Source organism: Salvelinus namaycush, chromosome 2 (assembly GCF_016432855.1).
Source record: "Salvelinus namaycush isolate Seneca chromosome 2, SaNama_1.0, whole genome shotgun sequence".
Classification (NCBI taxonomy): Eukaryota; Metazoa; Chordata; class Actinopteri; order Salmoniformes; family Salmonidae; genus Salvelinus; species Salvelinus namaycush.
In genome coordinates this window covers 33335448-33357111 of record NC_052308.1, presented here as the reverse complement: position 1 = coordinate 33357111, position 21664 = coordinate 33335448, and the positions used below count along the sequence as shown (strand labels likewise).

At 43.5% G+C, this 21664-nt stretch overlaps 1 protein-coding gene across 1 annotated transcript; it reads left to right on the top strand.

Moving 5' to 3' along the window:
- The first annotated feature begins 18906 nt into the window (after positions 1 to 18906).
- Positions 18907 to 21045, top strand: LOC120025436 (leucine-rich repeat neuronal protein 1-like). Its single transcript, XM_038969961.1, has one exon. The coding sequence runs from the start codon at positions 18907 to 18909 to the stop codon at positions 21043 to 21045; it is 2139 nt and encodes a 712-aa protein (XP_038825889.1).
- The last annotated feature ends 619 nt before the right edge of the window (positions 21046 to 21664 follow it).

The window sequence follows — 21664 nt, the reverse complement described above, 5'->3', positions numbered from 1 at the left end:
GACTAGGGGTTGCTGGCCAGGAAGCCCAAAACGATGCTTGTTATGTCTGCTCCTGAGGCATTGTTATGTATGTCCTGTAGATTAAGAGTATAAACATAGTATATACATAGTAAAGCATGATATCGTAGACTAGCCTTAATTCCCCCATAATGGTTCTAGTCTTTTAGCAGTTTGGCCACTTTCACAGGAACAGGAATATCAGTCTATTGGTTACATATGTGGAAGAGTTTCACTCAAACCAGAGGAAATGGAAATATATTTTACTTTAGTGGGTAAGGCTGTGACAGAGAGCACACCCCAAAAAACATGTGGATTGACTGAAGGATTACCATCAGAATGTGGATAGTTTGTAGGATTTGAAGTGATAACGTTTTTTCCATCCAGGATTAAACAGCATTTAGCCACCACATCTGAAAGCAGCAGAGCTGAGAGGAAAGGGTCCTGTCAACAGTGCCTAGTGCTGCTGTGTCAGTGTGAGCAACGTCTGTTCCCCTCATTCAGAACACTCTGTGGGTTGGGGAGATGTAATTTTGCTTAGTGTGACAACTTTCATTACACTTACCACTGACAGTCAGAGTGTTCTGTTTTCAGGCCCCAATGGACAGCTTGGTAGTCTCTCAGGGCTTTGATGATTAGAGAGGGCACCTCTGGCCTTGTTTGCCTCCAGTTTCCATGGGAGGTGTCTAGGGCTGTGGCGGTCATGACATTTTGTGAGCCGGTGATTGTCAAGCAAATAACTGCCGGTCTCACAGTAATTGACCGGAAATGAACATAAACACGTTCTCCTGGCTTTCACACATAGCCTACTAGCCACTGATGCAGACCTTTGGAACATCCTACATTTTAAAAAGTCTAAAAATCCATTTAATATAGCCTACACCATCACAATAAATCCATTATTTGTTTCAGACAGGTCTAAAGAAACATGATATGAAGAAAATGTAGTCTATTTCAGAAGAGCAGAATAGCATACTCTGAGTTTTCCTTATGTTAGGCCCTGATATGGCTATGGGCTACACTAGTTCATTTAGCAGACAAGATTTGCTTAGAATTCCGTGGCATTATTTTTTATTATTTTATATTATAAAGAATACAATTGAACATAGCTGAATGAAATAGAAATAATATATTCTCCAAATGATTTCCAAGGAAGTTAGTTAGAAGTTAGAATAACATGCGGTTTATCTGTGTTAAGCAGTTAACAAAGAAACAGGTCCACCTATATGCTTGATTTAGAGCTATTTATTCAACTTTAGTTGTGACACAAGTTGGGCTATATGTTTTGATTTTTAATCCATTCTAAGGCTGCATGATGCAACTCTAATTATGATTTGAAAAAAGTTGCATGAAAGGCATGAGCTCTGATTTTGTTTCTTGTGCAGGCTGCACACACTTCATCAGTCTCTCATTCACAATTTGACAAGCACTTGATAATATACTCACCAGGCCTCGAATTTACCGGCATCATCCCCCTTGTGTGGCCGTAGTGCCCCCTAAAAAATCCATTCCTTTTGCAGCCAAAGTGGCCGTTGTGTCCTTGGGCTGAATATAATAATTATAATTCCCTTCTATCCCCGGCTGCTGTGCTCCGAAGCACCCTCACTCACATTGCAAAATTGAAGATGTTAGAAGAATGTTCCACATTTTGCCAACTTTTCGTCAGCCAACAAGATGAGTAGGCCTAACGAACAGCAAAAGCACTAGCCTATGTCAATCTACTATCCCCCATAGTACAAAAGTTGACATATTCTATTGGTCAACTTGTCCTTCTGTGCAATAAATAAATATTCCAAACATTCTCTGGGACACTTGTGGGATGCTACAGTTGAAGTCGGAAGATTACATACACTTAGGTTGGAGTCATTAAAACTCGTTTTTCAACCACTCCACAAATGTCTTGTTAACAAACTATAGTTTTGGCATGTTGGTTAGGACATTTACTTTGTGCATGACACAAGTCATTTTTCCAACAATTGTTTACAGACAGATTATTCCACATATAATTCACTGTATCACAATTCCTGTGGGTCAGAGGTTTACATACACTAAGTTGATTGTGCCTTTAAACAGCTTGGAAAATTCCAGAAAATGATGTCATGTCTTTAGAAGCTTCTGATAGGCTAATTGACATCATTTGAGTCAGTTGGATGTGCACCTGTGGATGTATTTCAAGGCCTACCTTCAAACTCAGTGCCTCTTTGCTTGACATCATGGGAAAATCAAAAGAAATCAGCCAAGACCTCATAAAAAAAATTGTAGACCTCCACAAGTCTGGTTCATCCTTGGGAGCAATTTCCAAATGCCTGAAGGTACCACGTTCATCTGTACAAACAATAGAACGCAAGTACAAACACCATGGGACCACGCAGCCGTCATACCGCTCAGGAAAGAGATGCGTTTTGTCTCCTAGAGATGAACGTACTTTGGTGCGAAAAGTGCAAATCAATCCCAGAACAACAGCAAAGGACCTTGTGAAGATGCTGGAGGAAACAGGTACAGAAATCTCTATATCCATAGTAAAACGAGTCCTATATCGACACAACCTGAAAGGCCACTCAGCAAGGAAGAAGTCACTGCTCGAAAACCTCCATAGAAAAGCCAGACTACGGTTTGCAACTGCACATGGGGACAAAGATTGTACTTTTTGGAGAAATGTCCTCTCGTCTGATGAAACAAAAAGATAACTGTTTGGCTATAATGACCATCGTTATGTTTGGAGGAAAAAGGGGGAGGCTTGCAAGCCCGAAGACCACCATCCCAACCGTGAAGAACAGGGCTGGCAGCATCATGTTGTGGGGGTGCTTCGCAAAATAGATGGCATCATGAGGGAGGAAAATTACGTAGATACGTTGAAGCAAAATCTCAAGACATCAGTCAGGAAGTTAAAGCTTGGTCGCAAATGGGTCTTCCAAATGGACAATGACCCCAAGCATCCAAAGTTGTGGCAAAATGGCTTAAGGACAACAAAGTCAAGGTATTGGATTGGCCATCACAAAGCCCTGACCTCAATCCCATAGAGAATTTGTGGGCAGAACTGAAAAAGCGTGTGCGAGCAAATGAGGCCTACAAACCTGACTCAGTTACACCAGCTCTGTCAGGAGGAATGGGACAAAATTCACCCAACATATTGTGGGAAGCTTGTGGAAGGCTACCCGAAACATTTGACACAAGTTAAACAATTTAAAGGCAATGATACCAAATGCTAATTGAGTGTATGTAAAATTCTTACCCACTGGGAATGTGATGAAAGAAATAAAAGCTGAAATAAATCATTTTCTCTACTATTATTCTGATATTTCACATTCTTAAAATAAAGTGGTTTTCCTAACTGACCTAAGACAGGGAATTTTTAATAGGATTAAATGTCAGGAATTGTGAAACTGAGTTTGGCTAAGGTGTATGTAAACTTCCGACTTCAACTGTATATATTCCAAATGAATACAACCACTCGCATCAAAAAAACTTTTAAAAGCAATGAGGCTGATGCAACAGATCAGAACGTTTAGCTTAAAATGTTGATAAACTATTAGGCTATTTGTTCACATTATACGTGCAGCAATGTGCACACAACAGTAGGCTGTAAGCGTAAACGTTCCCAAATGCAATCAATTATCGGGAAAACACTGTTCTCAAAAGTGACCGCAAATGCGATTATAAATGTAATGCTTTATTATAAAGGTGCATTTTTATGGTGAAAATGATCTTCCCCAAACTTGAAACTCACGCGCCGCCTATGATTGCCAGTTAGGCTCTACAACGGTTGTAAAGCGGATTAATGTGCTTAATTTTAAGAAGTTCTTTGGCCACTTTAGTTGTGATACAAACCTTATCAAAACATATTGGCCTATGGACTAAGCTACATGAGGTGTGTGACTGATTTGAAAAAATCGCAAAAAAAGTAATGCACTGTTTCTTGTCTTACTGCACATGCTGGGCGTCATTCACAAGTGATAATACATCAGTCACAACTGATAGGCTAATATTGGCACCCATCAGACTATTCTTAATTTAATGTTGTCTTTACATATACTAAATAATATGTGTGAAATTAGTTTTGATTTAGAATGGAACATTATCAGTCACCTGTCTCGGTAACAGGGGCATGGGTAAAAAAAATACATGTCATCTATGCACCTAAATTGTGAATGGAGGATACTTTTCCCATTGTTCATTTTCATGCCAGCCAGGTAGGCAAGTCTCCTGTTGTAAGGCAAAGCAATGTGATTAATGTTAAGAAAGTTGATAAATAAATATAGTAGGCTTAGCCTATAGAAAGCTGATTGGATCCTTCTTTTTTAATAGAGGCCATCAAAACTCTGTTTTCTCAAGCAATTGCATAGACTATAGAAATAGGGCGCAGTGCACGCTGACACGGTTTGCTAGGTGCATGGTGTTTCCTCTGACGCATTGGTGCGGCTGGCTTCCGGGTTAAGTGGGCATTGTGTCAAGAAGCAGTGTGGCTTGGTTGGGTTGTGTTTCGGAGGACGCACGGCTCTCGACCTTCGCCTCTCCCAAGTCCGTATGGGAGTTGCAGCGATGAGACAAGACTGTAGCTACCAATTGGATATCATGAAATTGGGGAGAAAAAGGGGTAAAAGTAACAACAACAAAAATAAGCCAAAAAAATGTAAATAGAAATATGGCACAACATGAGCTCATGGGCTCTCATGAAGTGTTTGATTAGATTTTCGAAAACATTTGCATTGATGTCAGAGTGATTCGAGGGACAATAGAGTGCCGAGTACCAGGCAGTTAGCAAGTTTGGTAGGCTACGAATGACCATCAGCAGCATCAGAGCTTGGAGAAGCCCAGTTACCAGTTACCGTGACTAAACGGTCACATGGAATTTGACTGCGGTCATGACTCATGACTGCCGGTGTGGCGGCAAAACGGTCACCGAAACAGCACTAGAGGTGACCTGTCATTATCAATCCCCCCCCCCCCCCCCCCACACACACACACACACGCACACGCATGAACACACACACTGTGGTAGCGTTCGGTCAGACCGGATACAACCCCCCCCACAGAGCTGCCAGCCCTCCAGGAGCCTGGTGCCAGGTGTCTGAGTTTTATGGCCTCAGCGTGAAAACAGCGATTACCTCGCCTGTCTCCTCCAATTTAAGCGAAGAGAGAGGGAAGGAGCGAGGAAGAGAGATGAGGGGAGAGAGAGACAAAAAAAGAGAGACAAAAAAGTAGATTGCCTGATAGATGGCCGGATATAAAAGATGCAGTGTATAGACAGACCGATAGATACAGTTGAAGTCGGAAGTTTACATACACCTTAGCCAAATACATTTAAACTCAGTTTTTCACAATTCCTGACATTTAATCCGAGTAAAATTTCCCTGTTTTAGGTCAGTTAGGATCTCCACTTTATTTTAAGAATGTGAAATGTCAGAACAATAGTAGAGAGAATGATTTATGTCAGCTTTTATTTCTTTCATCACATTCCCAATGGGCCAGAAGTTAACATACACTCAATTACTATTTGGTAGCATTGCCTTTAAATTGTTTAACTTGGGTCAAACGTTTTAGGTAGCCTTCCACAAACTTCCCACAATATGTTGGGTGACTTTTGGCCCATTCCTCCTGACAGAGCTGGTGTAACTGAGTCAGGTTTGTAGGCCTCCTTGCTTGCACACGCTTTTTCAGTTCTGCCCACAAATTTTCTATACGATTGAGGTCAGGGCTTTCTGATCGCCACTCCAATACCCTGATTTTGTTGTCCTTAAGCCATTTTCCCACAACTTTGGAAGTATGCTTGGGGTCATTGTCCATTTGGTAGACCCATTTGTGACCAAGCTTTAACTTCCTGACTGATGTCTTGAGATGTTGCTTCAATATATCCACATAATTTTCCTCCCTCATGATGCCATCTATTTTGTGAAGTGCACTAGTCCCTCCTGCAGCAAAGCACCCCCACAACATGATGCTGCCACCCCCGTGCTTCACGGTTGGGATGGTGTTCTTCGGCTTGCAAGCCTCCCCCTTTTTCCTCCAAACATAACGATGGTCATTATAGCCAAACAGTTCTATTTTTGTTTCATCAGACGAGAGGACATTTCTCCAAAAAGTACAATCTTTGTCCCCAATATGCAGTTGCAAACCGTAGTCTGGCTTTTTTATGGCAATTTTGGAGCAGTGTCGATATAGGACTCATTTTACTGTGGATATAGATACTTTTGTAGCTGTTTCCTCCAGCATCTTCACAAAGTCCTTTGCTTGTTCTGGGATTGATTTGCACTCTTCGCACCAAAGTACGTTCATCTCTAGGAGACAGAACGCGTCTCCTTCCTGAGCAGTATGACAGCTACGTGGTCCCATGGTTTTTATACTTGCGTACTATTGTTTGTACAGATGAACGTGGTACCTTCAGGCATTTGGAAATTGCTCCCAAGGTTGAACCAGACTTGTGGAGGTCTACAAAAAAAAATTCTGAGGTCTTGGCTGATTTCTTTTGATTTTCCTATGATGTCAAGCAAAGAGGCATTGAATTTGAAGGTAGGCCTTGAAATACATCCACAGGTACACCTCCAATTGACTCAAATGATGTCAATTAGCCTATCAGAAGCTTCTAAAGCCATGACATAATTTTCTGGAATTTTCAAAGCTGTTTAAAGGCACAGTCAACTTAGTGTATGTAAACATCTGGCCCACTGGAATTGTGATACAGTATAATAATCTGTCTGTAAGCAATTGTTTGAAAAATGACTTGTGTCATGCACAAAGTAGATGTCCTAACCAACTTGCCAAAACTATAGTTTGTTAACAAGAAATTTGTGGAGTGGTTGAAAAACAAGTTTTTTAATGACTCCAGCCTAAGTGTATGTAAACTTCGGACTTCAACTGTAGGTGCATAGATAGATAGATGGGTAGGTAGATAGGTAGATGAATAGATGGTTAGATAGGTTGATGGATGGATAGAGGGGGAGAGATGACTTTCAGATCTCTATATTGTCCATTCCCAGGCCCTGAGCCTGGATATAAAGGATATAAAGCCCCGATGTTCCAGTTCAGTCACAGTATATGAATCACTGAGATGGCTCTCTGTATGCCCATTTTACTTGAATGATGATATGGATCATCATGGCTATTGGAACAGTATCTAAGAGGTATGGGAGTTTCTCACGGTAACAGCCATAAAAATAGGATACTCACCAGATAATGGATACTCTAATGGACTTCACATCGTATATTGTATCCAGTATACAGTACTGAACCTTGTTTCTCCCACACTGACTAGAAAAACGAATTGAGAATTTGTACTGGCAGATAGGCCTTTGATCAGGCGTTTGGTTATGGATATGTAGATTCCATGTTGTGATCATTGTTAAAATATGCAGACATGAAACACTGGGACTGACATTCTGTTATATTTTTTGTATTACTACATTTTTTTTAGTCAGTATAAATACCTCACCTGCAATATGCTGAATCAAAGCTGTGAGTTCCTGTCAGTCACACATCCTTGTGCTCTGTGTTTCTGCCAGATTTGCGCTGAATGTAGATGAGAAATCACACATGAAAGAAAAGAGAGAAATCAAACAAAACCTGTTCTATGTTAATATTGAAACTCAGAGACATGGTTTTGATGTGTAAACACACAGACACACCATTTCAGGCTGTGCGGAGTGTGTTTTTGAGGATTAATGTGTTATTTTATGAGTATCTGACTTAGACTGTAGGCTGAGGAACACTGGGGTTTATTCTCAGTGTAGGACCCAGAGAACACAGGACCAGGAGAGTTATGGAAGACTGATTATTCCTCCAGGTTGAAGAGATATATTGCCGTCCTCAGCTGTAATATCTTCACACACGCACACCCACTTGAATCCTGCCTGAACAGATACAAAGTGTTTCACCTTGCCTAAAAGGCTGGGATTTAATCATCCTTTTCCCCCAGTATTGAAAATAAATTAGCCTGGATAGAGATGGATTTGGTTTCATTTGTGAGAAAAATTCTGATATGCTCAAATGGATAGGAGTTACTAGGGCCTGCTCTGTGCTCATCACTGTCATATCTGTTTATGATAATGCAGTGTTATTTTCCACTGTCACTGATTTGAATATCCCCAGGTAGGGCAGACAGAGAAGAGGCATAGTCATAGATCATGTGCAGATCATACTGTACATGGTAGTTCATCCCCATCATACCTACATTGACCTGTCACCTGCTGAGAACACTAATCTCACAGCAGCACAGAGGATTTAACCACTACAGTGGAAATACCCTTATCACTGACAGCACCAAACTGATATAGGAAAAACATATTTCCCCCTTGACAGGCCTTACGATCCCATATTGACTGTTTAAATGGAGAGGAAGAATAAACTGCTGTGTTTCATTTCCATAATTGGGCCTCATAAATGTGTTGGGGAAAGGGGAGGCCGCAGCAGTGCCAGTGGCTCATCTGAAATAGATGTGAGGCGCTAGCACGGTGGCGGTGAAGGGCTCCTGAATGCTTCCTGTCCTCTGGGGCTAGACCTGTCAAACCAGCCCTGCCAGTACCAACACGCTGGCCTCAGCCCTGCCCGTCCACCCACATCCATCCCACCACCCTGGGCCCAGCCCGGTGCTGGCAAAGTCACAGCCTAGAGGTTCCAGGCCTCTAATTGATTTCTACCCACCTGTGTTGCCGGTGCTTTCCAGAGACATGTCTCGAAAATTGAGTCTCCCTTTAAAACGATGTCGAGCCAAGCATTTTCCCTCTCTCTACCCGCCCTGGTTGTGTAAGTAATGTGCCCACAGTCAGATCAACGAGCACTGGCTGCTGCTGCCACACCAAAAGGATCTTCCTCTGTCACTGTGCCGGCCCGGTAGCATAGGCAGATATTCCCCTGGGAGAGAGTAACATGCAGGTAATCTCTGAAGAGACAGACACAGAATACTGTTCATCAGAGTGGCCGAGTTCATATCCACAATACACCTCTGATAGGAACAAATATACATATCAAATATGCATCATACATTTAGGCTACCACTCTCTAATCTACTAATATACATTCAGTGCCTTCAGAAAGTATTCATACCCCTTGACTTATTGCACATCTTGTTATGTTACAACTTGAATTCAAAATGGATTAATCCGATTTTTTTTCTCAACCACCTACACACAATACCTAATAATGACAAAATGAAAACAAAACATTTTAGCAATTTAAAAAAAAATTACAATACAGAAATATCCCCACACCCCTGAGTCAATACTTTGTAGAATCACCTTTGGCAGCAATTACAGCTGTGAGTCTTTCTGGGTAAGTCTCTAAGAGCTTTCCACACCTGGAATGTGCAACATTTGCCATAATGTTTTCAAAATTGTTTAAGCTCTGTCAAATTGGTTGTCCATCATTGCTAGACAACCATTTACAGGTCTTGCCATTGTTAGGTGCCTCCTAAGAAGAGGTATGTGCAGGAGTCAGGAGCAGGAGAGCAAGGAATTCCAGTTGGCACAGTCGTTTATTATAAGTCCCAACCCAACAACAACAGGTGGGGAAAATCACGAAACACACGGAGGAGAAACCTCTACTCCTAATACAGTACCAACGGTACAATGACTGTGAGGGGGAAAAAAACCTGTGGCGCAAATACGCACCCCTAACAGAGCTAACACAGCAAAATAATCCCACACAAAGACTAGCAGGCAGTGGAGGTTAATAAACCCACCGAAATTAACTAATCAGACACAGGTGATAACAAAAATAGACAGACACAAACGAAAAGGAAAAATGGATCAGTGGCAGCTAGTAGGCCGGCGACGACGACCGCCGAGCACCGCCCGAACAGGGAGAGGAGCCACCTTCGGTGGAAGTCGTGACAGCCATAGATTTTCTATGAGATTTAAGTCAAAACTGTAACTCAGCCACATGCAGTATCTTCTTGGTAAGCAACTCCAGTATAGATTTGGCCTTGTGTTTTAGGTTATTGTCCTGCTGAAAGTTGAATTCATCTCCTAGTGTCTGGTGGAAAGCAGGATTTTGCCTGTACTTAGCTCCTTTCCATTTATTTTTTATCCTGGAAAAACTCCCCAGTCCTTAACGATTACAAGCATACCCATAACGTGATGCAGCCACCACTATGCTTGAAAATATGGAGAGTGGTACTTAATAATATGATGTCTTGGATTTGCACCAAACATAACACTTTGTATTCAGGACAAAAAGTGAATTGCATTGCCACATGTTTTGCAGTGTTACTTTAGTGACTTGTTGCTAACAGGATGCATGTTTTGGAGTATTTGTATTCTGTACAGGCTTCCTTCTTTTTACTCGGTCTACTAGGTTAGTATTGTGGCATAACTACAATGTTGTTGTAGTTACTCCTATCACAGCCATCAAACTCTGAAACTGTTTTAAAGTCACCATTGGCCTCATGGTGAAATCCCTGAGCGATTTCTTCCTCTCCAACAACTGAGTTAGGAAGGATGCCTGTATCTTTGTAGTGACTGGGTGTATTGATACACCATTCAAAGTGTAATTAATAACTTCCCCATGCACAAAGGGATATTCAATGTCTGCTTTTTTTGCCCATCTACCAATAGGTGCCCGTCTTTGCGAGGCATTGGAAAACCTTACTGGTCTTTGTGGTTGAATCTGTGTTTGAAATTCACTGCTCGGCAAAGGGACCTTACAGATAATTGTATGTGTGGGGTACAGAGATGTGAGAGTCCTTCAAATATCATGTTAAAAAATAGTCCATGCAACTTATTATGTTACATGCACATTTTTACTCCTGAACATATTTAGGCTTGCCTAAATACTTATTGACTCAAGACATTCCAGCCTTTCATTTTTTATTAATTTGTAAAAATTTCGAAAAACATAGTTACACTTTGACATTATGGGATATTGTGTGTAGGCGAGTGATAAAAAAATCTAAATGTAATCAATTTTACATTCAGGCTGTAACACAACAAATGTGTAAAAAGTCAAGGGGTGTGAATACTTTCTGAAGGCACTGGATACATTGATATGCATTACAATTCTGGACCATAATCTTATACATTTTCTGAACAACAAGACAGGTCTTCTGTACACAAATATAGTGAGCCATATGCACACAATGTGTATTCAATACAAATTCAATACAATGTGAACTCAGTTTTTATAGGCTTATTGTTGGATGTGTAGTATGATTTATAACATACTCGTGTTCTTTCACCCTTCACTCACCCAGCTGTTAGAACAGCAGGACTAGTACATGTCACAGTTAATGTATGTAGTATGCTCCTTATTTGATATAAAAAGGAGGAGAATTAGGAGGACACCGATATGATTAATTACTTTACTGAAATCTCTGACTCACTTTCATTTTTTCTAGCTTTTGTTCATCAGAGGTAACCTGCCACCAACAGGCCAGAGCAGTCAGGTTGATTGACATTCTGACTGATTAACTTGAAAACTCAGTGTTTGCTTTTTTCACCTGTTTTTGGCTGAGTAAAAGCTCATTAAAAGACAGAAACTAACCTCTGCACAATAGCACAGCAACAATAATAATTTCACAGATGTATTCGACCCTGTTAGGCATATCAAATTAGTCCCCAAGAAGTCTGCAGGCTGGTGCTGTGTAGGCTGGGTGATATCTCCAGTCTAACCCTCTGCTGAGAAACTATACAGAATGTCAGGTATTTCAGTCCAAACATAGAACCAGACCTGGGCTCAAATACTATTTTAAATCTTTCAAATATTTTAAACATTTGCTGTTTGGGTGGGATTTTTACTTTTGGGACTTGTCTATTGTTTCCATTGAAACAGGCAAGGTCAATCAAACACAGCTAAAATATTCAAAATGATTTCAAATAGTATTTGAAACCAGGTCTGCACAAAACCTGGTGTGCATGTATTTGACTTGCTCATAAATGTATTCTAACATACCGGTGTGACTGTTTATTTTCACTTTGTCAGCAGCAAACTAAATATATTACTCTCAGTTTCACAGAAATGTTGCGCTGTCAGTAGCCTATTTAGCAGATATGAATTTGTTATTCATGCTGTTATTTAGGTTAAAACCCAGCTAGCACATTTGGTTCCTTGGAAGTTGTGGGAACTTATGTTTTTGGTTTCCTATGGTGTGGGAATGAAGCCATATATTTCCTGACCGGTAAAACGGAAAGTTTTTTAAACCTCCTGAGAACAGACGTTAAAATTCCGCCTGGACACGCCATCATGAGGCCTCAAATAGTGACCCGAGTTACTTCCCTGACGACACAGACGGCTTCATCAACAACAACAGGTAATGTGTGTTACATGGAAAGTTGTATTAAAAAATACCCGGCTTGATAAACTACACTGAACAAAAAATATGAACGCAACATGTAAAGTGTTGTTTCATGAGCTGAAATAAAAGATCCCAGAAATGTTCCATATGCACAAAAAGCTTAATTCTCTCAAATTTGTGCATAAACTTGTTTACATCCCTGACAGGCATATCAAGAAGCAGATTAAACAGCATGTTCAGAACACAGGTGCACCTTATGCTGGGGACAATAAAAGGCCACTAAAATGTGCAGTTTTGTCACACAACACAATGCCACAGATGTCTCAAGATTTGAGGGAGCATGCAATTTGCATGCTGACAGCAGGAATGTCCACCAGAGCTGTTGCCGGAGAATTGAATGTTCATTTCTCTACCATACGCCTCCAACGTTGTTTTAGAGAATTTGGCAGTGCGTCCAACCAGCCTAATAACCGCAGCTCACGTATAACCACCCCAGCCCAGGACCTCCACATCCGGCTTCTTCAGCTGCGGGATCGTCTGAGACCAGCCACTCAGACAGCTGATGAAACTGTGGGGTTGACTTCAGTGGGCCAATGCTCATCTTCTATGGTCACTGGCACGCTGGAGAAGTGTGCTCTTCACAGATTAATCTCGGTTACAACTGTACCGGCCAGATGGCAGACAACGTGTATGGCATCGTGTGGACGAGCGGTTTTCTGATGTCAACGTTGTGAACAGAGTGCCCCATGGTGGTGGTGGGGTTATGGTATGGGCAGGCATAAGCTACGGACAATGAACACAATTGCATTTTATCGATGGCAATTTGAATGCACAGAGATACCGTGACGAGATCCCAAAGCCCATTGTCGTTCCAGTCATCCACCACCATCACCTCATGTTTCAGCATGATAATGCACAGCCCCATGTCGCAAGGATCTGTACACCATTCCTAGAAGCTGAAAATGTCCCAGTTCTTCCATGGCCTGCATATTTACCAAACATGTCACCCATTGAGTGTGTTTGGGATGTTCTGGATTGACGTATACAACAGCGTGTTCCAGTTCTCGTCAATATCCAGCAACTTCGTACAGCCATTAAAGAGGAGTGTGACAACATTCCACAGGCCACAATTTACAGCCTGATCAACTCTATACGAAGGAGATGTGTCGCGTTGCATTAGGCAAATGGTGATCACACCAGATACTGACTGGTTTTCTGATCCACCCCCCCTACTTTTTTTTAAGGTATCTGTGACCAACAGATGCATATCTATATTCCCAGTCATGTGAAATCCATAGAATAGGGCCTAATTTATTTATTTAAATTGACTGATTTCCTTAAATGAACTGTAACTCAGTAAAATCTTTGAAATTGTTGCATGTTGTGTTTATATTTTTGTTCAGTACAGTAGGCTAATTCCCCAGCCAAGCAGATACAACTGGTAGTCGTTTTTGTTGTGAAGTGCATTAGCAAAAAGCTTGGTCCTTTCTTTAGAACAAAATGCAATTTACCACTTGACTGTCTATTATATCACCCTGTCACAGGCCCTCCCAGTCAACACCACCTCATAAGATGGCCTGCTGCAGTTGTCCAGTTTGCAGCCGAACATGCATCATAGAGAAGACCAGCAAGAGAGCCCTCATCAGCATCATGCAGACATGCCCTTGCTGTGAGCATCACTATGAATGGAACAGTCAGTCACATGTTGGCAAGTATCCGGCCAGCAACCTTCACCTGTCAGCAGCAACGGCTTTCCCCAGCTCATCATTTGTACAAATACAGAAGGTAGCCCACTTCATTACTTTTATACATTTTATAACCCAATTATGAAACCTAATTGATATAAACTGACATTATTTGTTGCTTATTTTCTACTTCTTAAATGCATGTAGTGTCCAGAGCATAACCTAGCCTGGTGGAACCAGCCTGATCGGTGCGTTCACCATTCTATTTGAATTCACATATTATGATATCTGAAGTGAAATAGAAAGGTGAATGCAGCAATCAGGTTGGTTCCACCAGGCTATTCATAACCACCATTGATAATGTAATCAATGTTCTGTGTGTGTGTGTGTGTGTGTTTTGTGTGTGACCGACCAGTATCTTTGATGAGGGGCCAGGAGCTGATGATCTACTCTCCCATGCCTGACGACCATCATTGGGGCTCTGGCAAAGACCTCACCTCCAGCCTCACCTCTTACCTGCTCACCAATGGTCGTCGATGGGGAGACCAGAATTAGGTAGGTTTAGTCTGACCTGTTCAAACTTCAACATAGTATATTTTTGTTTGTCAGATATCACCTATGCTAACTGCCATTGGTAGTAGAACAGGGACTGTACTGTGTCTGTGTTCACAGATGCATCTATGGAGCCAGCACTGGAGTCCTGCCCAAATGACAGGCTTGATACTGACGTCTCTTAATGGAGAGAGACCTGGTGCTCAACACATCCACAACATTACAGCAGAAATGTCCAGTATTTGTAACACACTTTTCATTCCATGTGTCAATGATTAACTCTGCCTATTTCTACAGATGGAGAGGACTGTATATGTTTTTGCAGATGCCAGTCTTGGTTGTTTGATGGGGAGGACCATAATTGGGTAGGTTTTATCTGACCTGTTCAAACTTCAACATATGACCTGTTTGTATGTTAGATATTACCTCTCCTAACTGCCATTGGTATTATAACAGTGACTATATGTGTATGTGTTCACAGAAACACATATGGAGCCAGCATGTGGAGACTTGCAAGATGATTTGATGAAGTCCACGCTGACAGACGGGCTTGATACTGATGGCTCTGAATGGCGAGAGACCTGGCACTCGGCATAAATGTTTAACTTGTCACAACATTTACTTGTATTGTCTTTTTTAATTATTGAATGGTATCAGTCAATATGGGGAGGGAGAAACCCTCTGTATTCTGCACCAAAATCAGGAAACTCCTGTTGTATACGGAACACAACATTGGAAGGTATGACCACTCTGACATGTTTGCCAAGGTAGCCCCATTACCACCAGACAACATGTTGATTGGCACTGTATCTGTATCGGCTGGGCATGACAAGGAAAGGTGAAAGGTGTGCATTGTTATATTAGCAGAACATTGCTTCTATGGTATGATGTAAGTGGTTGTTTATTCAACACGGACCTGTTGCTACATTTGAAAGTTAGCAAAACACTTAGTTTAGAATATCTACATAAATTCAGCCATTGCATTCTTTTCATATTACTCTGTAGGCTACTGACCTATTCAAAGCTTCCTCCGTCATCTCACCATACATCTCTGCCTGTAGTTATTGAACTCAACCTGCAGGAGGTTTGTTTGTTATGATTGAGTGGAGGGAAACAGCTGCCGGAAAGGTCTGACAGATAGGTGTGTCTTGGTGATGGCAAGGACACACCCCCAAGAAACACAGACATCAAACCACACCCCCAAGCCAACTCACATTTGGCTTCTGTCATGGCCGCCAGCATTTCTTGAGAAGCAATCCAAGAAATGAGGCCAAATCAGCAGGTGCAGTTACCCTTTAAATACCCAGTACAACACCCCATGGCAAAATGGATAGAATTTCAGGAAATTACCTTCCAGACCAGAGTCCGGAATATAAATATACATTCAGTGGACAGTTTATTAGGTACACCACCCAGTTCACGAAAATGGTTCACTCCTACAGACAGTGAGTCACGTGGCTGTGGTTTGCTATATAAAGCAGGCAGAGAGGCATCAAGGCATTCAGTTACTGTTCAATTGAATGTTAGATTGGGCAAAACAAGTGACCTAAGCGACTTTGAGCGTGGCATGATCGTCGGTGCCTGCCAGGCACGCTGGTTCCAGTACCTCAGAAATGGCCGGCCTCCGTGGCTTTTCACGCACAATAGGGTGTAGGGTTTACCGAAAATGGTTTGACAAACAAAAAACATCCAGTCAGTGGTAGTCCTGTGGGTGAAAACATTTAGTTGATGAGAGGTCGAAGGAGAATGGCAAAAATCATGCAAGCTAACAGACGGGACGCAAACAGGCAAATAACGGCTCTGTATAACAGTGGTATGCAGAACGGCATCTCGGAATGCACAACTCGTCGGTCCTTGTAAAGGATGGGTTATTATAGCAGACGACCACAACGGGTTCCTCTTCTATCAGCTAAAAACAAGAAGTTGATCCTGTGGGCACGTGATCACCAACTCTGGACAATTAAGGAGTGGAAAAACAAAGCCTGGTCCGATGAATTCCGGTTCCTGTTTCGTAATGCTGCAGGCAGTGTCAGGATTTGGCTTAAGAGTCCATGGCCCCATCCTGCCTGGTGTAAACGGTACAGGCTGGTGGCGGTGGTGTTTATGGTGTGGGGAAGGTTTTCCTGGCACACGTTGGGTTCCTTGATACCAATTGAGCAACATTTCCAAGCCCCGAATAATTCAGGCTTTTCTGGAAGCAAAGGGGTGTCCGACCCAGTACTAGATGGATGTATCTAATTAACTGGCCACTGAGTGTATATATGAACTGTATGTATAGACAATATGGACCGTATGTGAATAGAAAAGGTGTGTACAGCAGTAGTTATATAACATGAATACAGTATATACATAGTGTTCAATGACTATGTACATAGGGCAGCAGTCTAATAGGCTGACCACAACGCCCGCGTCGCGTGCGCGAGCGTTGCAAAATAAATGTAGAAATCTATGTTATTCAATTATTGCACCCACACTGCTCGCGCGCGTCAACGAGCGTCTGCGTTGCCAAGTGCTAAAATAGAACTCCTTTCTATTTCTGACGCAGATCACGCTGCAAGTCCTGCCTCTCCCATCTCCTCATTGGTTTATAGAAGCAGGTACCCACGTGCCATCTCCTCATTGGTTATACCTACGTGGGTGATTGAAAAACGAACTGTGTTGCCGGTCAGTGTACTATGAAAGTTTAGATGCCAATCACCATTTAAGTTCAAAGATGAAAAAGCCTGGGAGGAGGAGATGACTAGAAACGATTCGGTTGACCGTTTTATGTGTGGATTAATTGTCGGAGTAGGGGACCTTGTGCATTTCAGGTAAAATAACAACTCAATGTTTATATCCCAGGACAAATTTGCTAAGCAACAGCAAGCTAGCTAAATAGGACAAATTAGCTAGCAAGTGCAAGCTAACTAGCTAAATTGCCATACATGTTTAATGCTTTTCGACCTGTTCCCAAATTAATGTAATTGGTTCAGAGTTTGTTTTGATATTTGAACCTGCGTGTCGTGATCGCATTTGGTGTAGGGGGACAAAATAAATGTATGCAAGAGACGCACGTGCGCAGCCGGTTTGGGTTCCGTGTAAGGTTCAGAGTACTGGGCGGAGGCCGGCTAGTGATGACTGTTTTAACAGTCAAATCTGTTCTATGTGCGTTATTTATATGCTTGCCGTGCTTATGTTTAATTTTTGCATCTTTTTCTTTCGGTTTTGTACACCAGCTTCAAACAGCTGAAAATGCTACATTTTTGGTTATGAAAAATATATTTCACAGTGGTTTAGATGGTACAAGGATTCTCTACACTATACTTGCTGGTTTTGTCACATAAACTGAAATTAGGAGAACTATTAGAATTTTAGCAACCAGGAAATGGTGGAGCAATTTTTGCATAGTGCATCTTTAAAAAGATAATAGAAAGAGTTTTGTTGATGCTGAGAATGGTATATGTTTTTAAATAACATTCTTAGAACATTCTCTGAACTTAACTGAAGTTTTCTTGTGGTTTTTATGGAATATTTTCTTAACGTCAAATTTGAGAACATGACTTTAAATAGAACCATGAGGAAACGTTATGCTGAAATAATACAATTCCCACAGAAGAACATTGTTTCTTAATGTTGTTTTTTTTAGAACATTCCCAATGTCAAACCAGTTGGCGAACGTTCCTGGAACATAACCTACATTTATTTTAAATGTAACCATGTTTGAACTTTTAAGAAACGTTCTGTTAAAGTAATGAAATTCCAAGAAAATAAAGTTTTTTGAAAAGTACCTAAATGGGCTAAGGATGTTCCAAAGCCAAGCAACTATCTTGTACCATTCCCAGAAAGTTGTGGGAAGATTGTATGCAAAATAACCATAGAACAACCGCGCTCTCACCAAGATGTAAGAGGTTCTCAGAATGTTATGTGCTAGCTGGGAAGCCTTGTCAGTATCAGCTGTGTTAAATTAAATGCAACTCACTGTCTGATATGTTTTATGGCTTTTATCTCTCACCGGGAACTCTCAATCCCTCTCCGCCCCCCTCTATCTCGCAGTCTCCCTCTCCCTCTCTATATCTATTCTTTATCTAAATCACCATCTGTTTCTGGGATGATAATGGAACAATGTAATGCATTCACCATTGTTGCAGACTTCTAATACCTCTCCTGGTTTCTGTGTGTTGCAGACTTATTCAGCTGAATTGTGAGAAGAGAGAAAAACACGTGAGTGGAGGAAGAGGACAACCCTGAACATCCCCTGGCCCCCTTCTGAAACGCACACACACTCGCAATCATCGCGGACTGCTCGCACTCTCACACTAACTGTGGATGGACCGCAGCTCTAGAAAAAAAACACTACAAGCCTGAAAAGGGAGGACACTGATGCCCATGACCCCACACCTATCCTCCAGGCTGTCCTCAGGAACCCTGCCTCTCCTCTAAGTTCAGTGTGACCAGACAGAGAGAGCAGACAACATGGCTCCAAGCCCCCTCCTCTGGCCCCCGCTGGGATGGCTGTGTGTGGGGCTGCTTTTGCCCCTGGTGCGGGGCGGGGAGTGCCCGCGGCTGTGTGTGTGTGAGGTGCGCCCCTGGTTCACCCCCCAGTCCACCTACAGGGAGGCGGCCACGGTGGACTGCAACGACCTGCGGCTGACACACATCCCCTCCAACCTGTCTTCTGACACCCAGGTGCTGCTGCTCCAGAGCAACTCCATCGCCCACACCAGCGGGGAGCTAGAAGCCCTGTTCAACCTGACGGAGCTGGACCTGTCCCAGAACAACTTCAGCACAATGGAGGCTGTGGGCCTGGCCAACATGAACCAGCTTACCACCCTTCACCTGGAGGAGAACCAGATTAGCCAGCTTCCTGACCACTGCCTGCAGGACCTCAGCAACCTACAGGAGCTCTACATCAACCACAACCAGATCAGCACCATCGCCCCTGGGGCGTTCTCCGGTCTGCATAGCCTGCTGCGCCTCCACCTCAACTCCAACAGGCTCCGGGTTATCGACAACCGCTGGTTCGAGGCAACGCCCAACCTGGAGATCCTGATGATCGGAGAGAACCCTCTCATTGGCATCCTGGACATGAACTTCAAGCCCCTGGGGAGCCTGAGGAGCCTGGTCCTGGCCTGCATGGACCTCACTGACATTCCTGGGAATGCTCTGGTGGGCCTGGATAACCTGGAGAGCCTATCCTTCTACGACAACAAGCTGGTCCGGGTGCCCCAGCTGGCCCTGCAGAAAGTGCCCAACCTGAAGTTCCTGGACCTGAACAAGAACCCAGTGCACAAGATCCATGAGGGAGACTTCAGGAACATGCTGCGTCTGAAGGAGCTTGGTATCAACAACATGGCTGACCTGGTATCCATCGACCGTTACGCCCTGGACAACCTGCCTGAGCTGACCAAGCTGGAGGCCACTAACAACCCCAAGCTGTCCTACGTGCACCGGACGGCCTTCAGGGACGTGTCCTCCCTGGAGAGCCTGATGCTAAACAACAATGCCCTCAACTCTGTCTACCAGCACACCGTGGAGGCGCTGCCCAACCTCCGCGAGATCAGCCTGCACAGCAACCCACTGCGCTGCGACTGTGTCACCCAGTGGATGAGCTCCAACAGGACTAGCGTGCGCTTCATGGAGCCCCTGGCTATGCTGTGTACCTCGCCGCCCGAGCTCCGGGGCCAGCGAGTCAGAGAGGTGAAGCTGCAGGACTCCCCAGAGCAGTGCCTGCCCTTCATCTCCCACGACACCTTCCCCAGCCACCTGAGCCTTGAGCTGGGCATGAGTGTCAGCCTGGACTGCAGGGCTATGGCTGAGCCTGAGCCAGAGATATACTGGGTGTCTCCTATGGGGAGCAAGATAACGGTGGACACGGTGTCGGAGCGTTACCACCTGAGCAGTGAGGGCACCCTGCGACTGTCCCACGTCCAGGTGGAGGACTCAGGTCGCTACACCTGCGTAGCCCAGAACACAGAGGGCGCCGACACACGCGTCACCACCATCCGCGTCAATGGCACCCTGGTGGACAGCGCCGAGGTGATGAAGATCTACGTCAAGCAGACCGAGTCCCACTCCATTCTGGTCTCCTGGAAGATCAACTCCAACGTCATGACCTCCAACCTCAAGTGGGCATCGGCCACCATGAAGATTGACAACCCCCACATCACCTACACTGCACGCGTGCCCGTCGACGTGCACGAGTACAACCTGACCCACCTGCAGCCGGCCACCGAGTACGAGGTGTGCCTCACTGTGTCCAACATTCACCTGCAGACCCACAAGTCGTGCGTCAACGTGACCACGCGCAGCGTCACCTTCACCCTGGACGTGTTGGACCAGAGACCTAGCGCCGCCCTGCTAGCCGTCATGGCCACCATGCTGGCCTTCCTCAGCCTGGCTACTGTGGGGGTGTACGTGGCCCGGCGCTGGAAGAGGAAGAACTACCACCACTCCCTGAAGAAGTACATGCAGAAGACCTCCTCCATCCCCCTCAATGAGCTCTACCCGCCCCTCATCAACCTATGGGAGGCAGACAGTGAGAAGGACAAGGAGGGCGGTACAGAGAGCAAGCCCTCCCCCGTGGACACCACACGCAGCTACTACATGTGGTGAAGCGGGCCTGGCACAGGCCACCCCTCCACCAGCACACACAGACACACTTTTGCCATTTTGGTGCAAAAGTCGTATAAAAGTCATAAAACATTTTTTTTTGTATTTTTCAGCTTTGCTAACACATGGCAGAGTGATAAAGGACAGGATTTTTATTAGTATAGCGTATCGCCTTTGTTTGACTCTCTCTTTTTCTCTTTTATCGTTTGGACTAGTCCAAGATGGCAGCTGTGTCTAGCTTCCGGATTGTCTTAGTTGCTGCATTTTATTTCTGTGATGCGTTTTTGAAGGACAGCTTTTTGTCTTGTTGATGCAGCAGCAGGTACTATTAGTCGAGGTAAAGGTTCCTCTGGCAATGTTGTTAGGGATTGCACTGCTCATTCTCTCTTTTTGTAAAACAGGTGATCTGTTGTGCACTGAGTTGTAAAGGAGTTTGTATGGACTTCAATTAAAGCTGACTAAGGGGATTAGACTTCGTATACTGTCTACTGAATAACTCTAGCGATTGTACGGTAATGTTGTATCAACTATCATTTTAAACTCTTTTTTGGAATTAGTTTGCTGATAAATGTGCTGTAAAGCTAGAAATGTGAATGTTTGATAACATAACTAGGTACAGTAG

Coding starts and splice junctions, on each gene's coding strand:
- LOC120025436 (XM_038969961.1), top strand. CDS start 18,907: ATGGCTCCAAGCCCCCTCCTCTGGCCCCCGCTGGGATGGCTGTGTGTG.